Source organism: Bemisia tabaci, chromosome 9 (assembly GCF_918797505.1).
Source record: "Bemisia tabaci chromosome 9, PGI_BMITA_v3".
NCBI classification, from domain to species: Eukaryota; Metazoa; Arthropoda; class Insecta; order Hemiptera; family Aleyrodidae; genus Bemisia; species Bemisia tabaci.
In genome coordinates this window covers 7,556,605-7,577,557 of record NC_092801.1, presented here as the reverse complement: position 1 = coordinate 7,577,557, position 20,953 = coordinate 7,556,605, and the positions used below count along the sequence as shown (strand labels likewise).

Sequence of the window (20,953 nt, the reverse complement as noted above, 5' to 3'; positions counted from 1 at the left end):
GGTATTCGCTTGTGTCGCTTCGGCACACTCTCTCTCTCGTTCTCGTTCCTCCTTTTTCCACGCAACAAAGTACCCGAAGACTTTGTAATGGACCGATTCGGTGACTACCTGCGTCTAGAGTACCTATATTAAGAGAGTATGGCCACTGGGTCCCATGGAGAGGCTTAGGACCCAAAAATGGCGGTGCTTTGTTTTGGTTTTTGTGGATGGGAGGGGGGTCATTGCCAACTTTTGACGGTTATCACCAGCCGCACTTGCTGCCAACCTTACTACATCTAAGATAATTTTTCTCAAAAATTGCACACGATTAGCCTTAAAAATATGTAAAGATGTCGCAATAGTGCATTTGAGTAAATTTCTCGTTACGATAAGCAAAGAAAACTACATTTTGAGTCATTTTGCATTACATTAATTTATGGCGTCCGCCATTTTTGGGTCCTAAGGGCTCCATTCAGCCTAAGATGGTTGAGCCAATGGTTGAGGTGTTAACCCCAGTGGCCATACTCTCTCAATATAGGTACTCTACCTGCGTCATTCGTCAGTCGATGTGGATCGCTGCGGATGGTTCCTATGTAAACGGGAACATTAACCATTGGCGGATCCAGCAAATTGGCAACAAATGTGCTTTTTTTCTTCTTCTTTTTTAATCTCAAATTTTTACCCTAAGCACCCTTGCAAAGTAGCGCCTGCTTTAAATTTATTTTAGACCCCTCCGTCCTCCTTTGAGCTGGTTAGGCTGCAACTCAAAGGAAGGCAAAAGCGGGAGGTTATTCCGAAAACAAACTGCGAAAAGAACAACTAAAATACCGCTTTGCACGTGGCCCAGAGGAAAGTTGTAAGTGTAAACAAAAACACGGGTGATAGTCTTGAAACTCAATATCAATTATTACTCTCAAACGCACGCAAAAGCTGAGACGCGCGTCTGAAAGCGCGCTAAACTAGGGTGCAAAACTAGGTCATGAACTTGCTGGTTAATTGCTCAAAATATTTTCAAGTCACCATTTCTCCCAAGAAATTTTAACGAGATAAGAGTACTTCTTTAGGTCTTGGATTTTGGAGAAACGGGCCACTAAATAAAGATAGAAACCGAGCACTACAGCATCAAAATTACACGCAGATTACGATGCACATATCGAAAACTTCCTCCAACGTGAGAAATAAACGTTCGTATAGTTTAATAATGGACAGCAAATTCCAATTTCTCTCTCGCAAAAAAATAATATCAACATAGGGAAAATTTTGCATTGAAATCAACCTGTATTGATAGTCAAAGTGCGAACCCACTCAACTCCGTTTGCGACGTTGCAGATTTTCTGCCATACTTTATTTTACCATTGGGAAACTAGTGACCGTATTTTCTTGTAAACTTTCGTGATTTTTCTTCTGTGTTAGCAGAATATATTCTGTATGAACTTCAAGCTGTAAAGTTGGCTTGTTATCGTTCGGGAAAAAAAATAGGATCGGAAATTTTGAATGATCGTAATGAAGATACATTATTTCGCATTTAGCCATAGACTAATAACTGGAATTGGTTCGATGTTTTTTGTAGATTTAAATGGAGCGAAATCAATGCTGCCAATTAGAAAGCAACACGCTTCCAGGACTTTATGTCCACCTACCTTTCGTCCATTAAATAAATGTCCACCGATATTTATGTCCACTAAACGTCAAGTCCAGTCTTTATTAAGTCAACATGATTTAATGTCCAACCATGAATATGTCCAAAATTGTCCACATTGTGGACATGTCATGTCCACATTTTTTTCTTCTCATTTAAATGACAGGAACCACCTCCAAAATAAATGCATCCTTCTATTAGTTAGTTAGTTAGTATATTTTAAGACGTTCAACGTCACAGGCTATTAACGTCCTTACAGAGAATTTTGAAAATGGGAGTATATACGAAAATTTAGATTTTAGAGGTGAAAGTTCCTTCATTCTTAAAAACATTTCATTCATGAATCAAGTCATGAAAGAGAACAGACTCTAAGAGCAGATAAAAACATATGTTCATGTGTACACTGTGCGGATATAATATGATGAAAACCAAAGCGGGAGCCTAGGAAATTCTCCAATGCCAAATTAAACATTTTTCAGTAACAGATGCAGTCAAAATTGAAAGTCCTCTTTAACTAGTTATTTCATGCGCCTTCAATCTTGTAGGATACTGTACAACGCCTCTGACGCGAAATAGTTGCTTAAAGCGTTGCTGCGCGGCAGGTAACCAGCGTGAGACGCGCATAGGCGCCTACAAACCTGACGGGATACTTCACGCGTTGCGCAATGCGTGAAGTATCCAGTTAGGTTTGTAGGAGCCAGTGCGCGTTCTGCGCTGCTAACGTGCCGCTCCGCTCTGTGTTAGGCTCTAATATTTAAACTCGCGGAGTCAGCGTTTTTCAACTCATGATTTTGAAAGGTTTGCACTCTCTGCATTAAGCAGAACTGATAAACTGATGGAAAAGAAATATGTACTACTGGAAAAGATAATGTGTTTTATGTAAATATAGAAGTCGTTCCGTGTCAAATTTAATGATTTCCAAAGCATTCAAATTTATTCTTTAGGTTTTGGGCTTTTACTGTGCTGCAGCGTGGTGTAAGCGCAACTAAACGCTGAAAAATTGGACGTATTTGACTCAAGAAGGTCGATGTACAAATATGTTAAAAACAAAAAATTGCGTGCTTTTTAGTTTTGATCAATGTCAATATAATTTTACACACGGACTAAAATATGACGCTTGAATTTGATTTTAGTGGACTTTACATTTGTGGACTTAACTTAGTGGACGTCTAAGTAATGGACTTAACAATAGTGTGGGCTCTAGAATTGTGGACGTAAAAATCGTGGGCGAAAAGACTGTGGAAGTAAAAAAAAGTGGGCATAAAGTCCGTATACCAGCAACACCTCTGCTAGTGGTCCATTGCATATTCACGGAAGTAGAACGGACTGATAAAGATGAGGGCAAAAAGGATTTTAAAGGAACGCAAGGGGAAATTTTTAAAAAACCAATTTCACCCTAACTTTGGCGTGATGCAATCGCTTTCGAGGCATGCTGCTGTCTATCCTCTTCTCTCTGAGAAAGAAATAGATAAAATCCTGTGCTGTCGAGACCGGAGTGAGCTGGTCGGTAGCGTTTAGGATCATTTAACTTTGATTAAAGGCCAAAAAATAATCAAGGAAGCCTATTTTCTTTTAGTAGCCTACTTAGTCGGGAACACAGTTAATTTTCTACCTGATAACGCGTGCGATTTTTTTTTTCGCATCCTTCCTCCCCGCCCATTTTTCTTGGGTCTTCTTGCTTGTATGAACCCGCGCTAGTTTTTGCAGGTATGCTAAATCAACGCCTATTTTGTAAGTTCATCCAGTGAATGAGAGGGGAACGGTTTTCTCCTCCTCACTTTCTTTCTCTTTCCTTAACCTCTTATTTTCTTCCTCGCGAGAAAATATTCACTTCGTAGATGTATTTTATCGAAAATGTTGCTAGGTTCAATACAAGGGGGCTATTTTTTGTAAGTCGAACATGATAGATTCATTCCTTAGATCCACGAGCAGATGATGATACGTGTCCTTTTTTGGTGTTTCATCCGTGACCTTTGGCAGAAAGGGTACATCCTGTTGTTGAATTACACAGAACTGCCAAAAATAATTTGGTAGTCTGCCACAAAACTCGACGTCAACATTTTTATTTCATTCGTGTTTTTGTTATAACGGCGATAGGGAGCACCAGAATGACCAATCAGAGGAATTCGAATTTCTCGCTCAATGAAGGCGACAAGTCCTCCAGATCATTAACGCCGCAGACATTTCGGAGAGCCAAAATCAGTTTGGTTTTATAATTAAAAGATATATATTGATATTTAATCCTGAAAAAAACCTAATGCAGTAGACAGTCGAATCATTGGCCTGGCGTTATTTGCGATGCATCGATTGATGTGTCATTCAAACCTATGAGAATATATTGATTATTATTGCGTTCGCAACGAACAGCATAATAATCGATTCTTTACCATAGCTTCAAAGGGGAAAATATCACGCATTGATCGAAATTAGGTATACTTTCGTAGGCACGGATCGCTCTGACGCAACACTATTTTCGCTTCCTTTTTTCTTTAAGGAAAGCAAACTAGTAACAGGGTGGGACGGTGCCCAGGCCGGCGTCGGCGGGCGGGGAAAAATACAGTGATGCACCCACTTAAAAATGCATCTGGGTCAGAGCCCGCAACGGTGCCACCGTTCTGCAGCCCGTGCATATAACATGAATACGCCTTGCGAACTCCTCGTTGACAGTTTTCTTCTCGATGACTCTACTTATTTTGGAGCAGTTGCGTTTTTTGACTGGAAATTTAGAGGATTCAAAATTAACGCGAATGGGATGTAGAGTACCTATCTTGAGAGAGTATGGCCACTGAGGTTACCACCTCTGATTGGCTCAGCCATCTTAGGCTAAATGGAGCCCTTAGGACCCAAAAATGGCGGACGCCATAAATTAATGTAGTGCAAAATGACTCAAAATGTAGTTTTCTTTGCTTATCGTAATGAGAAATTTACTCAAATGCACTATTGCGACATCTTTACATATTTTTAAGGCTAATCGTGTGCAATTTTTGAGAAAAATTATCTTAGATGTAGTAAGGTTGACAGCAAGTGCGGTTGGTGATAACCGTCAAAAGTTGGCAATGACCCCCCTCCCATCCACAAAAACCAAAACAAAGCACCGCCATTTTTGGGTCCTAAGCCTCTCCATGGGGCCCAGTGGCCATACTCTCTCAATATAGGTATACTCTAATGGGATGTAGTACTCGAGCAGTGTAGTCAATTTTGATCAAATATTAAGTGTGTGCATGATAGACAAATCTGATGCAAGTATGATCAAAATTTGATACGAGTACGATCAAAATTTGATGCGAGTATGATCAAAATTTGATGCAAGCATGATAACAATATGATGCGAGTATGATCCATTTCGTCTCTACTTTTTTTCACGGAGAAAAAAGTTCGATTCGTATTCAACGCCACAGTTTTTGGTCAAAGAAATGAACTATTCATGGCAAATTCGTCGTTTCCCTCACGAATAACCGAAACTTTATTTCAATGTTGCCAAATTCCCCATCACAAATCGCATTTTTAAAAGAAAAATCTTGGACTTCTCTAAATGAACACCTTAATAATCGATTTTTTACCACAGCTTCAAATGTGGAAGTATCGATAGATCGCCAAGCACGCCACGCCACTGAACTTTTCCTCCCTCAATTTTTTCCTTACCTCATCAGTTTGAATTTGTCAAAATCCTCGTTTCAACAAGTTTCAAACGGTCCGTTTAAAGAGGTCCTCGAGAAACACGCGCGGTGCCCACCGCATTTTATTTCCCTCCTTTCGGAAAATCCAATCGTCCGTATGAAAATTCTAAAGAAATCCTGCCGCAAAAATGATACCTCAGAATTCTATGCGGCATACCTGGAAAATGAACTGCACCACCGGGAGGTAAAACCGAAGGTGCGGAGTCTGATGAAAGGGGGGGGGGGTGCTCCTAACCTCACTCCGCCGCCCACGACTGGAAGGAAACTTAATTAAAGTGTATAATATAATAGTTTCACACAACGATCCATGACTGAAATAACAAGTGTTAATATTAACATGTTTATGTATTTATTATACGTGTTTACCGGGACTCGCCCGGCGAAAATCAAGCAGGGGGGGGGGGGGCGCAGGTGCGCGCAGCGCGACGCTAAGGCGAGGGAAAAAAAAGGAAAACCGCGAAAAAGGAAAAAATCCCCCCCTCCCGTCCGCGGCGGGCGCCTCGCCCCCTTTTTAATTTTATTTTGCGCGCATGTTATTATAACTTGGCGGTGTCATGAATTTAAAATCGGGGGACGGATAAAGCACATCCCGCCCTCGCTGCCGATGAGGGGTTTAATGTATTCGCCAAAGTTAACTTTTTCAATTCCGCCGGTTGCAGGTACAATTTATGCATTTTTTCTTCTTTTTTTTTTTTTTTTCGCCGCGGAATTTTTTATGCGCTCTGCATCAAGGCGCGCCCCCCGAAAGCGTCTCCGGAATTATTAAGGAACCGATCGAAGTTGGCGCGGACCTGAACGGTCGGAGAGCCGCAGAGGTCGGGCTCCGATTTCGAGTCGGTTTGGATGTCCATGAAATTTTTATCTTTTATCGCGGTTAATTGTAGACCTCCGGGAAACTTTGCGACCAGTATTTAAGCAAGTGCAGCGTTACGTTGCCAAACCTTCGCTTCTCTGACATTAAATACAAAAAAGTAACGAATCTGACCTTCCTCCGCTCCGCCTCTACCTCTTCTTCTACGTCTTCTTCTACTTCCTCTTCTTTTCTTCCTCTTCTTTTCTTCCTCTTCTTTTCTTCCTCTTCTTTTCTCCCTCTTCTTTTCTTCCTCTTCTTCTTTTCCTCTTCTTCTTCCTCTTCTTCTTCCTCTTCTTCTCCTTCTTCCTCTTTTTCTTCCACTTCTTTTCATCCTCTTTTTCTTCCTTTTATATCTCTTCCTCTTCTTCTTCCTCTTCTTCTTCCTCTTCTTCTTCTTCTTCCTCTTCTTCTTCCTCTTCTTTTCATCCTCTTCTTCTTCCTCTTTTTCATCCTCTTCTTCTTCCTCTCCTTTTCATCCTCTTCTTCTTCCTCTTATATCTCCTCTTCTTCCTCTTCCTCTTCCTCTTCTTCTAATTCTTCTTCCTCTTCTTCTTCTTCTTCTTCTACTTCTACTACTACTTCTTCCTTTTCTTATTATTCCTTTTCTTCTTCCTCTTCTTCTTCTTCCTCCTCCTCTTCTTCTTCTTCTTCATCTAACTCTACTTCTTCTTCTTCATCTACCTCTACTTCTTCTTCTTCATCTTCTTCTGCTGCTGCTGCTGCTGCTCCTCCTCCTCCTCCTCCTCCTCCTCCTTCTTCTTCTGCTTCTTCTTCTTCATCCGCCTCTTTCACCTCCTCCATCTCCTCCACCTCCTCCACTTCCTCCTCCAACTACTACCCCTCCATGTAATTGAAGGATATTCCTATCGAATATGAGAGTAGGCGAAGCGCATTGCGCCTTCGGAATTATTCGCAACGCGTTACTCTGACGATTTCACATTATTTTCATTTCACATTTCGAAATTTTAATTGTACGTTTATTTGTTCTGTTTACAGCGGCCGAAATCCGAGTCGGGCTCCCTCTCGAGCGGTCACAGCGAGGACTCCGACCGGGACTCGCCCCTGGGGCCGCCCACCCCGACGCCGACGCCCACCTCCGGCTCGACGCCCGTCCCCCCGACGGGCGCCCACTCTCGCTCCCCCGCCATGACGACCTTCGAGTCGGGCCTCAACGCCTCCATGATGGCCGCCTCCCTGGCCGCAGTGGCCGCCTTCTCCACCTCGAACCCGGGCGCCAAGCCGGGCCTCTACCCCGGCGGCCACGCCCTCTTCCCGCCCTGGTACCTCCCCCCGACCGCGGCCGCCGCCTCCGCCAACCTCGCCGAGGCCCTCCGGCTGGAGGCCAAGGAGTCCGCCGAGCCCCGCGCCCCCTCCACGCCCACGCCCACCGGGACGCCCTCCGGGACGCCCACCGGGGCCGCCCCAGGCAACGCCGAGATGCCCCTCGACCTCAGCGCCAAGTCTTCGTCCCTCAACTCCCCCTCGGAGACCAAGTCCAGCTCCCCGGACGCCCACGACATTCCCTCCCTCCAGCACCTCATCCAGTCGGCCGCCTCGCCGCAGTCTCCGCGCGTGCCTCTCCTCACCAGTCACCAACAAATCTTTAAGTAAGTACACACTACGACCTCGCCGCCTAACACTAATCGTCTCATCCAGAGACAAGAGACCCTCCACTGGCCTCCTAACGACAGGTGGAAACTTTTACTTTCGGGGATTCAACAATTCCTTATGGACAATTATTAGGGAGCAACAGTCATCACCCTAGTTTCGGCTGTTGACTTACCTACATGGTCGATGATGAGCTTCGGATGACGTCATGAGCCAAACAACTTTCCCAAACGTCGGCCATTTTCGGCTTGTTTGCAAAACGAAACTGCCAACACGTTGTTGAACATCAACCATGTAGGTAAGTCAACAGTAGAATGCTGAAGTCCCGAAAGTAAAAGCTTCCACCATGGCCAAGATACTAGTGGAGGGTCTCTTGTCTCTGGTCTCATCTCCTTTACAGGTTCATACACGGAGAAAAAAATCTCGTGCGAGGGACCCAAAGTTCAGGATCACACATCTGAAGTACTTCAGATGTGAGAACCAACGTTTTTCGGATGTGAGAACCGAAGTTTTTCGGATGTGAAAACCGAAGTACTTTAGATGTAAGAACTGAAGTTTCAGATGGGTGATCCAAACCTCAGCAGCTGGACCTAAAGTGTTCAGATGCTCAATCCGAAAACTTCAGAGATCCATATGACCTAAACTTCGGGTCCACGCACGAAGGTTTTTTCTCCGTGCACGGATGTCTTTCAAAATCTCGAAGTTAAGGTCTCGATATAGACGATCAAATTCCCGAACCAATTACCATCAAAGTGTCGGGAGTCATCAGTCTTAAACTCATTAATTCTCTTAGTTTTAAGATGAAAACTTGGCAGAAGTGTTTCCTGTGGCAGGAAATGATGAATGGTGGCACTCCATTCTGATCTTACTTTGAACAAAATAGTGCGGCCCGTCAAAATTTGATGGTAGATGGTGACCATCAGTCACCAGCATGTCTACTTTGATCGGAATTTGTTCGGAGTTTGATCGTCTATCCAGGGCTTAAAACTTGTTTCCCAGATTACCTCATCTGCAAGCAAGCTGATTGGTGATAGAGCTCCTTCAATGAGAAACATAATAGAGGCGTTTTTATCCGGCTTAAAAAGCTCGCATGTGCGAAGTGTCTCACTCGTCAAAAATCGCATGACTGACATTTAAGTCATTTTATGAGACGTGCCTGCGAGCTGAGGGAACTAAGAGTTGAATATTTGCCCCCGAACTATCTCTGCTCCATCGTTTTTCCTGCGAAATAATCGCGGGTCGAGGTCCAAGTCGCAATCAATTCTGCAAAAACCGCAGCAAAAATTAGTCACTCATCGGCCTTGAACCGCTGTCGCTGTCAGTCTTCGTTCGCATCAATCCGACAAATCGTCGCTCCTCTGACGTAAAGGCGGATCTCGAATTTCCGAGTGGGCTCCGGAAAGCGTCGACTTATACGGAGAAAAGGGTTCACGTGGAAATTGGGATACGCCCCCTCGCGTAGAGGGGCGACGAAAGCCTCAATCGCACTCTCTCGATTTTCACCACTCAGCTTTGCTAACGCGTCGCACGATGGGCCGAATCAATGGGAGACGTCCGACACGAATTTTTTTTACTAAAACTGCAAATTTAGATGTTTATCTCGTCAAATTTTTAAATACTAGGGTTGATTCTTAAAAAGATTTTTACGAGGAAACCAATGGGACCATTTTTAAGCACTGGAAAAAAAACACATTAGATCTAGAGTCCAGACTCTTGACAACATTGACAAGAAAAAATACTCTTGATTCGATCAGATTTTTGCTTAAATCGAAAGGAAATCCACTCAAATTAAGAGGCTTAGTTCTTGGTTCAAGCAAAAATCCGATTGAATCAAGAGTATTTTTTCTTTTCAATGTTTTTAAGGGTCTAGGGACTCTAGATCAAATTTGTTTTTTTTTTTTTCCAGTGAGACCTCAAACTTTTGCATAAACGGAGTTATAAGCGTTCAAAGTCTCCAGATTTTGACCAACCTCTCCCATTGACTCGATCCACGAAGCGGGATCAGACCGGGCGAAATAAGTTATTGTAACGAGTTTTTGACTACTCAGTGACCCAGCGGGCTGATCACTGGAATCGATAGACAAAGCGATAGACATAGGAAGTATGGAACTATTCTATTGGTTGAAATGGATGGTTATCATAGACTAAAGACGAAAACGATGGACGAACTATATATAGAGTCTTTCGTGGATTGCCTATAGTTAGTCTATTGCCTACCTCCTTCGATCATTGCAACTGCCCTCTTCTACCAATAGGATTCCTCTATATCGCTTTTGTCTCTTTGTCTATAGACTTGTCGATCAATTTCAATAATCGACCCCCAGGGACATTTTTTAGCTCTCCTTGTTCAAAGGAAGCAACTTTTGGGGACTTTCAAAATTTCAAAAGAATCATTCTGAAAAGGGGCAAGAACACTATCGTGCTGAGTAAAAACACCACATGAGCAAACGAATGTTGCCGAATTTCCTCTCAGAAAATCTCAAACTTCGAAAAATAGTTACGAATTTTTTTCCTCGAAATTTACCGACTTTCTGAATCAAATTATAAAAACAAATCCTCTGAAAAATCGGGATAGAAATATTCGAACATTTTTCTGAAAATTCGTGATTTGTCTCAGGAACTTCGGCAACGTCCGATGGCTCATAAGGGGTTCTTCCGCGGCATTGCAGACTTTGGGTGGTGCAGGACTTTTGGATCATCCTGTACGATACTTGTGTTTTCCAATCAAAAACTCTTTAATTTTTTTTACTCAGTGCGATTACGGCTACTTTTTCTGATTTTATAAATGGGAATTAAGCCCATTTTTTCTTGAAAATTTCACTTGTAGTCGTGCTTCGCACGTGAGAAAAAACCTAATTATTAGTAATAAATTTTTAAGAGTGCGTGTGGGTGATTTAGTTCTATTCATTCAAGGGTCCCGCGCATCCAAGTGATTAATGATAATAAATCCAACTTTATGATGAATTGTGGCATTGCCAACCGTTCACGATCAGCTGAAAATTGAGTTCTAACTTTCACTTTTCCTGAGAGAGGATTCTGAGTTCAGTTTCACTTGCATCAATGATACCTTAAATTTTCCCAGAATGCATTTCACTCAACACTTTTTTGCGCTGAGCCCTTCAATGTGCGTAAGTGTGTGTATGTGTGCGTAAATCGGAAAAGGAATAATCGGAAACATGGAAAATGCAAGCCGGAGCTAATGGATCGTGTCAAACAAAATCGAGGCTGATCATAATCGACCTTTTGAAAAACGACTTTTATTGTTAACGAACGTGAATAGAGTTTTAAATCATTTTTTGCTCATAAAATAAGACCTTGAAGTGACAATAGTTTGTTTTAAAAAGTCAGAGTAGCAACTGACTCGACGGAAATGAAATTTAGAGTGCGTTTATTCTCCTAAAAATTTACTCCAATAATGTCAAAAGACTTTCATTTTCATGCTGATTTGACAAGGAAGTTGTGACGGACACACTTTATTGACATAATTGAAGTGCGATCTATCGATTTGTTTGACATTATCCAAGAGCGTGAGGCAATCTAATAAAAACAAGCACTTTTTTTCGCTAGCAATATTTTTCTTAATGTTTGATGAATTTAATTTTGCGGTGATCAAAGCTTCGAGGAAAATTAGAAAATGAGTGAATGGAGAGAAACGAGGAAGAAAAAACTGGCTAGATAAGATACTGTATGGATATCAAGATGACATTCTTCGAATCACTCATCTTCAAGACAACTTTTCCACTGTGAAGTCTTCAAGTGACATCAGTTTAAAAAAACTAATGGCTATCCGTTTTGATCTAATACAATAACCAGTCATTTAAATTCCAAATACTTGCATTTTAATTTTTTTAAACCAACAAAAAACTCATCTTCCAATTTTCCTCGTCTTCAATACACGGAGGAACATATTTCATACGAAGCACTGATTCTACTTCTCACAAGATCTTCTTTACATGTAAGTTAAAGGACATTTAATTATGGCTTCGAAAACTTACCCGGATGTTTGGTACGATAAACCAATTAAACCATTTTTTATGTTCCTCCGTGTATTTGAGGAGTCATTGAACTTCATAATATTCACTTTAATGTCTTTTGCGGGTTGTGTGTGTATCGTGTATGGTGACACAAAAGTAACTCACTGCATGCAGCGCCTCGAAAACTAGTTGAATAGAGAGCGCAATTCTCATAGGGGGAAAAAAATCAGTGAAGGGTCTCCCCTTTTTTCTATTTCCAGTAAGCTGGAATGATAAAAAAAAATCTGCACATTTAAGACAGTAATTTCCACGGATTGCTCTCAAAACTAGCCACACGCTGAGAGTAATTATTTTTGTGTCATCGATCCCGCAACGATGAGTAGAATCAAAATTTTCACTTTCTAGCCTTGTCAAAGCAAGCGCAAAAAGGGTTGAATGAAAAAAAAATATTCTTTCATTTAATAGATCATTATTCACAGGAGTAATTTCGATCATCCCAAGTCTTGACTTTGTCGGGCTGCTTTCTTTTTGCCCTCTCGTGCAACGACTTCGATCGATCGCAGAACAACGAATATTTGAAGGTCGAAAATCTTGATTCTACCCATCCATATTTCTATCTGCAACCTTTGCACATTTCAAAACTCCAAACCTAATCGAAACAAACAAGCTCAGATGAACCAGCATGACAGAAAGCTGTCGCACAAAACAAGAAGAGTCTCCACTGCGATTACCCGCCCGTCGCTTCAAAAGGCAAGACCAGCAATTCGTAGGACTCGCAAATCCGTGTAACCCACTCGAAAATTTGAAGGAGCGAACTGTGTGGCGACTTTCCTACTGGCAAATTTGAAGGGGCAATACGCATTTCAAGTTGCCTACTTGTAAAATTGAAGGGGCAAATTGTATTGCGAGTTGTCACCTCAAAAATTTGAAGGGGCAATACGTATTTCAAATTGCCTACTCGCAAATTTGAAGAGGCAAAATGTTTTGCGAGTTGTCACCTCAAATATTTGAAGGGGCAATATGTATTTCAAGTCGCCTACTTGTAAATTTGAAGGGGCAAATTGTATTGCGAGTTGTCACCTCAAAAATTTGAAGGGGCAATACGTATTTCAAATTGCCTACTTGTAAAACTGAAGGGGCAAATTGTATTGCGAGTTGTCACCTCAAAAATTTGAAGGGGCAATACGTATTTCAAGTTGCCTACTCATAAAGTGGAAGGGGCAAATTGTATTGCGAGTTGCCTACTCTTGAAGTTGAAGGGGCAAATCGTACCGCGAGTTGCCTACTCGTAAATTTGAAGGGGTAAAGCGCATAACAAGTTACCTGACCACGATCAGAATCCTGTCGGGAGCCGGCGGCACGTGTCGAGAGGGTCTGAGCTTTTTTGTTAGAGGTGGTGTCTTTGTTTCGTTTAGAACTGATTTGTGTTTACTAACAGGGCTAAACCCCGGCTCAGTGCCGTGGCGGGACGACGGACCTACACGGAGGAGGAGCTCCAGGCGGCGCTGCAGGACATCCAGAGCGGGAAGCTCGGCACCCGGCGGGCGGCCGTCATCTACGGCATCCCGCGCTCCACCCTCCGCAACAAGGTCTACAAGCTGACGATGGAGCGGCGGCAGGACTCGCACATCGGCATCACCTCCAACAGCAACCTGGCCGGGAACCTGGCCGACGACGACGACGGCATCCGGGACGACGACGACGCCATGCGGGACGACGACGCCGAGCTCTCCGGCGCCGAGGAAGAGAGGGAAGTAGAGAAAACCTTACTAAAACCCCTGATTTCAGTCGAGGATCTAATCCGGCTCTCCCAGGAGGGGCCGGCACCCACCGACTCCCTGCGGACGCTCCTCCAGCAGGGCAGCAAGCTGGACCGACCCAAGAGGGAGGAGTCCGCCCACTCGCCGCCCGTCTACCCGTACTTCCCCCCGAACCTAGAACAATTGTGGAGCGGGCTGGATCAGTCCGCGCTGGCACCGTACCTGGCTCAGATCCTCGCCGCGGGTGGCAACAACCTCAACGCAGCGCTCCTAGGGCAGATCAGTCCCTTCCTGGCGGCCAACGCCAGGCAGAGGCATCCTCCGGTGCCGAAGAACGCCCGGCGTCCGCATCTCCTGCCCCTGATTTCGTACCTAAGTTTCCTCCCCAGGCGCATCTCTCCGACCTGGTCAGACGCATGATGGCCGAGGAGAAGATGCTCCTCGAGGAACAGCAGAAGAAGGACCCACGATCTTTCCAGATCAACGGGTCCAGGACCTCGGAGCCTCGGGCGTCCTCGTCCGGGCTCCCGAGCAGCAAAGACGACGAGAACTCGGCGTCGAACGTTATACTGAAAATTCCGTCCTTCAAGCCCGCTTCCAAGAACGGCCTGGAAAGCTCCTTCCAGTCGCCGGACTTCCCCCTAGGTGTCAAAGTCAGCTCCGCCGACTCTATGGTCTCCGTGGTGTCGCCGCCTATCGGCGGCGCCAGGAGCGAGTCCTCCTCGCCGCCCTCCATGGTCGGCAGGAACTTCAGTATGAACTTCAAGGAGGTGATAGCGAAAAGTATTAGTCAGAAATTCCAGCAGCCACCAAACGAACATATCCCCAGTCCCTCCGGGCTCAACTTCCGAGCGGGGCTGTTCAACCCCGGGCTGGGGAACCCGCCCATCATCCGGAACCACAACAACAACCACGTGGAGGACCGGAAACTCTTAGCGCCTTCGAATAAAGGCCTAGGGATGCCGGGTAGTGCCCCTACGTCGTCGGGTTCCTCGTCGGGTGGAAAGGGCACGCGGCCGAAGAGAGGGAAGTATCGGAACTACGATCGGGACAGCTTGGTGGAAGCGGTCAGGGCCGTCCAAAGGGGCGAGATGAGCGTTCACAGGGCCGGGTCCTACTACGGCGTGCCCCATTCAACCCTCGAGTACAAAGTCAAAGAAAGACACTTGATGAGGCCGCGAAAGCGCGAGCCGAAGCCGCAGCCCGCGGAGGACGCCAAGAGGAAAGACGACAACATCCTTCGGATATCCCCCAGTGATAAACCCAAGCCTTTGCCCCCGAAACCAAAAACCCCCTTCTCCACATCCTCGCCGCTGCCGGGGACCCCGAACGGTCTGAAGATACCGCCCCTGTTCGATCCCTCCATGGCCTACCCGGCGGGGCCGCCCTTCCCGTTCTGGCCGCCCAACCCCTTCGCCCACCTCCCGCTGGACTACGGCCGCGGCGGCAACTTCCCCCAGAGCCCGGAGCAGTTCTTCGCCACCCAGATGATGCAGAGGATACAGCAGGAGGAGAACAACAGGACGTCCCAAGGGAGCCCGACGCCGGCCGCCATCGCGGCTCTGGGCAAGAGTGCACGGGAGGTCGCGGAAAGCCTCTACGACGGGACCGGGGCTAATGGTAGTTTTCTAGACGGAATAATCCGATCCAGTTTGGAGACCGGGTTGAAGGACGGCGGGCATAGTTCGCCGGAACACTTATCGAATAGGAACCTTTTAGAACAACTTTGCCGAACAAATAGTCGACTATCCTCTTTGACCAGGCCGCCGCCGCGGGACGCGGGGAGCGGCGGCAGTGGAAGCGGGAGTGGCTCCGGTTCGGACGAAGATACCGTGAGGAGGCCTTCGACAAGCGCCGTGAACCCGGCAACGTCGCCATCTCTAGATAGACAAAGCAAGGCTCTGGATAGAGAAATTAAGTCTGAGAAGTTTAGCGAAGAAGACATAGTATCACAAGAGGACGTCCGGTCGCCGCCGACTAGTACGGACCTGTTAGATAGCTCGCAAATAAAAGTTGAAACTAATGAAAGTGCCTGTGATAATAAAAGTAGAGAGGAAGACTCCGCACCCGCCAAAGACCAAGAAGCAGATCAAGAACCCTTAGAGACTATGGAAACTTAAATGATATAATCATACTATTTTTATTATTCGTAAAAATTCTTATTAATTATTATTATTAATTCTTATTATTATTGTTAATCGATTTTGTTTTCGAAGGTGCAACCTGTGAGGTTCACCTTGCTGTACTGATGTATTTAGTTTCGTACAGGTTCGCTCCCTAGAGTAACGGTAAAGAAGCAACGCGTCGTTACGCGCCGGTAAATAATTCCGTTTTATCTGTCTACTTGAGTCTTGTTTACTGTTATTATAGGATGCTAAATCCACAAAAGTGGTTCATTTTACTTTTAAGTCTATCGATGATTTTTCCGTGATCCTTCTGCCTGGCAACGGGGTTCGGTCATCCCTCTTGGAATTTCTTGGTGATAAAGTAATCGTTGAATCTGGAAAACTCATTTCTGAATATTGACATCACTAGATCTCCACTCATCTTGTATTTATTCAAAAGGAAACGTATCATTATACTGCATCGGTTTTTTACTGAGAAACTAGAGATCACGAAAAATTTTCCGATAAAATAGTGACTCGTTTTAGTCTTAAAAATGAAGTATGAGAAGAAATTTTTAATGCTCCAATTGAGATGTACCTTTTCCCATCTGACACAAAAACTATGTTTATTTTATCTCAGCGATCAGGGTCTAAATCATTCAATGTTGCCATGAGTCTGTCGGAATAAATCAAAGCAAAACATTTGGTTTTGCCTACATGGGCAACAATCATTCGAATGAAAATGTATCATTCCGACCGTCTCTGAAAAATTACCAAAAAATTCTGAGAGGGAAAGCATTGCCCTCGTTCGATTCTCCTGGTAATTTACAAGCTTTAAAACTTTAAAGTTTAAAATTTTAAAACTTTCAAACTTTAACGAATCATTGACACTCCTACCGATATTTCATGTTAAACATGCCTGGATCTAAAAATCGTTTGCTTGCTAAAAAGAGGCTGATGTAAAATAGCATGTTTGATTTAAGCCACTTTTTTGTCTCAGCGAATGAGGAACATGAGCATAGTTGAATTCATAATGCATATCTGTTGAATATATCCAATATTTCAAAAGAACATTTGAAATCTCGAAAAGACCAATGAGCATTTATAAAGATTTAGGTCTCCACTCATAGATTTCTCTATTTTCTTATTCTTTCTTGATGATGTTTAAAGCATGACCTAAAATTGGATACATATTCATTTAATTTATTTTTCTAATGCTTAGCGCATACCCTCTCACTCACACTATCATACTACATTGAAAACAAATAACAGTAACTAAAATACCTATTGTGCAATAAACTGTAAGTAACCAGAATAATACCCTAGTTTATGGTTAGGACGACTTGCTTACTTTATTAACTTGGACACCTGAGGTCGGAATGCCCCAAGTTTGTTGTGTATAGAAATGTATGCCTTTACCAACAGAGTTTCATTGTTCAAATTTGATTAAATATTCAGTACATTTATGACTGTAATATCTGAATCAGACCCAAGAGTCAAAGGTCAATGTAGGGCTGTCTATAATTTCGTCTGTTCAAACGAAGTGTCGCATGTGTAATCAGTATGTGTCTCAGCATAGAGGGAAAAAAACGAACATTGGACGTATGGAGGACCAAGGCTAAAATTTGATCAAAAACTAAAAGATTTTCTGAAAAAAACGGGACGATCGGGGTTCTAACAACTCTATTTTCGACCAGCAAAATAGAAATACTTTTGAAAATAAACATAAGTAAGCTCTAACCTACATATCACAGTTGAAGGAAATGGACGTAGTAGCCTAAAATCCTGTTTTCTGAATATTTGCGTATACATTTCATCCTTGGTGAACCAAAAGGAGCCGTTCAAAAATTACGTAACGTACGCAACGGTCTGGGGGCGGGGCGGGGGGGTCGAGGAAAGCGTAACGCTGTTTTGTTCTTACATGTTGAAGGAGTAGTACGTACGTTACTAACATGTTACAGGAATGAGTCACGTAATTTATGAGCGCTTCCTAATCTATATGTTAGTTTTTTTCCCTTGTCATAAGTTGAGCTATCGCTTTTTTTCCCATCGTAATTGTGTAAAGGCGGTTCTATATTTAGCAGGCAGCAATTCTAAATAATAGCTTTCTCTTAAGCAAAAGCCCAATTTGCAATCTTACATGATATTCTAAGCTTATTGTGGCGACCATCCTTCTTTTCCCATTTTTTATCCATTAAGAGCAAAACATCCAACTAAATAAATTTTTGTTTGTATTTAATTCAAGTGTCCATTTACGATATATTAGTAACTGTATCGATTTTGAAATAATTTTCGCTTGTTCAAAATATCAATCAAATTTTAATTCATTTGGTTCGAAATTCATGTATGATTTTTAACTTTTCGCTTAAATTATTCATAGTTCTCTTAGACTATCACTTCTCAAAAGTATCTGTTGCTGTCCTGTCTCTCAAAATTGAAATTCTGAAAATACTATAACATTTAAAAGAGAACCCCTGTTTTTATCTCTATTTGGAATGAAAAACTTGGATGAAAGTTTTCCCACATCATTGGAATCCATTACAGCAAAAATATTCTGCTCTTAACCAGGGACCAATCCATAGTAACTTTTAGACGCTATCTCTAATTTTCATTCCTGATTTTTTTACCTCTGTCTATTTTGCCTAAAAATTTAATCCATTAGTATTTCTAAGTTTGTACCAAAATTTCACTATAAATTTACTTACATTCCTTTTGTAAAATTTTTAAGAATTATTTTCTCTTCTCAAATATGAAACCAGGAATAAATTAGTTTGAATTCCAACATGTGTCAGCTTTTGGGTATTTACACCTTAACATTTAGGCAAGTTAATTAAGTGAGAATTAATCGTGCAATATGAAAAAGATACCATTTTTCCTCCCTTTTTTTCGCCAAACCTGGGAAAAGTTCCAAAATTGAAAGGGTTGGTAAATTTATTTTCGTGTTTCCTTCCTTTGTCCAAAAACAAAAATTTTGCTTACCACGAAAAAAATGTGTATGTATTCTTTTTAGAAAAATTTTGGTGATCACGCAGTACAATTTTCTGAAAAATAATTGTGAACAAACTGTCATTAAAAAAAAGATCCCTAATTTACAGAACGTCTCTCCCAAAATTCACAGACACTGTGTCAGCTTTGATGTGAAATTTCATATGTTAAATTTATGGAGACTGGGTATCTATGTACGATGTTTCTACAATGGTTTCCTGATCATTCAAACTCACAAGAAACGCTGATGTTCAATTATACATTCCTCGAGTAGAATTCGTTTTGTATCAGTAATAAACTCAAATTTTAGTGTTTAGAGATAATGAACTTCCAGAAGGAGTATAGTAACAATATCCTTTCTTTTGTGCCGCATTTTAAATCTGAGCGCGCAATTTTGAAGCAGTTGCTTAAGTGAAAACGAAGATAAAGAAGATGAGTTCAATTTGGAACTACTTATAACACATGTCGTGGTGGTTTAAGTGTTTCCCTTACCATTGGCAAATCCGTACCCTTAGGTAGACTTAATTTCGTATACGATTAGGACCGTGGATGTCATTAAGCCTTTTCTTCTTCTTTTCTCTTTTATTTCTACAGCTGATCTCATAAATTTAGATTAGTAACTTTGACCACTTAATGATAATTCGCTTCATTCACAGGTGACTTGGCTTAAATGTTAGATGGTGAAAATTTTAGGTCCAATCTGTTCGTATTTTTTTTCTTTCTTCGTTCTCTCTTTAAGGCGAGTTCAATATTTTTCACCGTACCATAAAGCCCATGGCATGGACTCGATATCTATTGAAAACATATCTTTAAAATGAGATCATAAGACGGGAGTGAATTTTAATTTTAAAAATCACAAACTACTACGAATATCGCTACCAGGGCGCAATGTTTGAAAAACACGTGTGTGTTTGATGCACATGTGCACAGCTCGAGCATTTCATCTCGAGCTTAACGAAGCAAATCCTAATTTCATTCCAAATAATTCCGTTTGAATTTTTTGCACAGTCATAATATGTAGCCTGGAGGGCGAAACTGTCGTCCCTCGTGAAGTCATTCCTCTCTCCTCAAATCTTCTGAAGAAAGAGTTTCGTTTCTGACATCAGACATGCTTTACTTTTGGTGCCATATTCACATCTTAGTTGTTATTAGGTCTCTTTCTCCTCCTTTTGCTCTTGCGTTACTTTCGAAGACAGTGGCATGGCGTGCTTCGATATATATCGATATTTCCCCATTTGAAGCTATGGTAATGAATCGATTATCATGGTGTTCGTCGCGAACACCCTGTTAATCGATCCTTTTTCATATTTTTAAATGGCAAATCAATCGATACATCGCAAATTACGCCACGCCACTGTTAGGAGAGTAAGGAGTCGCTCAGGTAACTGAGCATGTCGCAGAATAGGGCTTTGCTCGTGACTTATCGTAAACAGACAAACTAATAACTATATCTCTCTGAATGCCTGTTTTTTGTGTTCAGACCTATCGCAGATGTTTCCTGGTGAAAAGGAAGATGGTGGACATAGACCACTGTAAAGTTTTTTTTTTTTTTTTTTTTTTTTTTTTTTTTTTTCACAATGGCTCCAAAATGATACATGCAAATGTTATGGCTAAAATTAACGTTTATGACGTCATCCACCGTAGTTCTCCTAGGACAATATCTTTGCAGAAATCTGATGCAAAAACCTGGCGATTGGATTGATCTTATCATTTTTTTTAAACCTTTAAAAATCAACCGTTGAGACGCGATTATCTATCCCCCCGTAATGTTCTATCAAACCGAGCTACCATCCGATTCAGTGGCGAGGCGTATTGATCGATTATCGATACGTCCCCATTTGAAGCTACGGTAAAGAATCGATTATCAAGGTGTTCGTTGCGAACACGCTGTTCATCGATCCTTTTCCATAGGTTCAAACGGCGGATTAATCAATGTATCGTGAAAGCACGCCACGCCGCTGACTCGACTAATGTCCCCTTTTGCTTGACTGCAGAGAAAGAGCGTATAATTTTTATCTACATATCAATCCCAGCCTGCCTAATTACGATCGTAGCTGTAATTTTAAGATATCTAAGTGTTCATTAATATGAAAATTCGGGCGTAAAATTAGTATTTCTACTCTTAGGACTCAATATGGGTTGTAAATGTCAACGAAGATATCTTGTCATTCCCATGAAAGTAATTCTGTTTTATCAGACTCTGGCGAGAACCATGAGGTTTTCGGAATTTGCACAACCATGCACCGATGAAAATGTTACATTCTAATACAGTATAAAGCACAATTATTGACATTTTTTTGTCTCCGGTTAAAAGTCAAGCTCCACCCGCCGATGTAGGTCCGTCATTCAGCGTTTGTTGTTCATCGGGAAACT

At 42.4% G+C, this 20,953-nt stretch overlaps 1 protein-coding gene across 1 annotated transcript in view; it reads left to right on the top strand.

The window, feature by feature from the left end:
* The window catches only part of Eip93F (Ecdysone-induced protein 93F), a 133,326-nt gene extending 113,180 nt beyond the window's left edge, over positions 1-20,146 (top strand). The window contains 3 exon segments of the mRNA XM_072304514.1: positions 7,145-7,755; positions 13,169-13,814; positions 13,817-20,146. Of these exon segments, the coding sequence (XP_072160615.1) occupies positions 7,145-7,755; positions 13,169-13,814; positions 13,817-15,610 (3,051 nt within the window). The 3' untranslated portion in view covers positions 15,611-20,146.
* Positions 20,147-20,953: the final 807 nt, after the last annotated feature.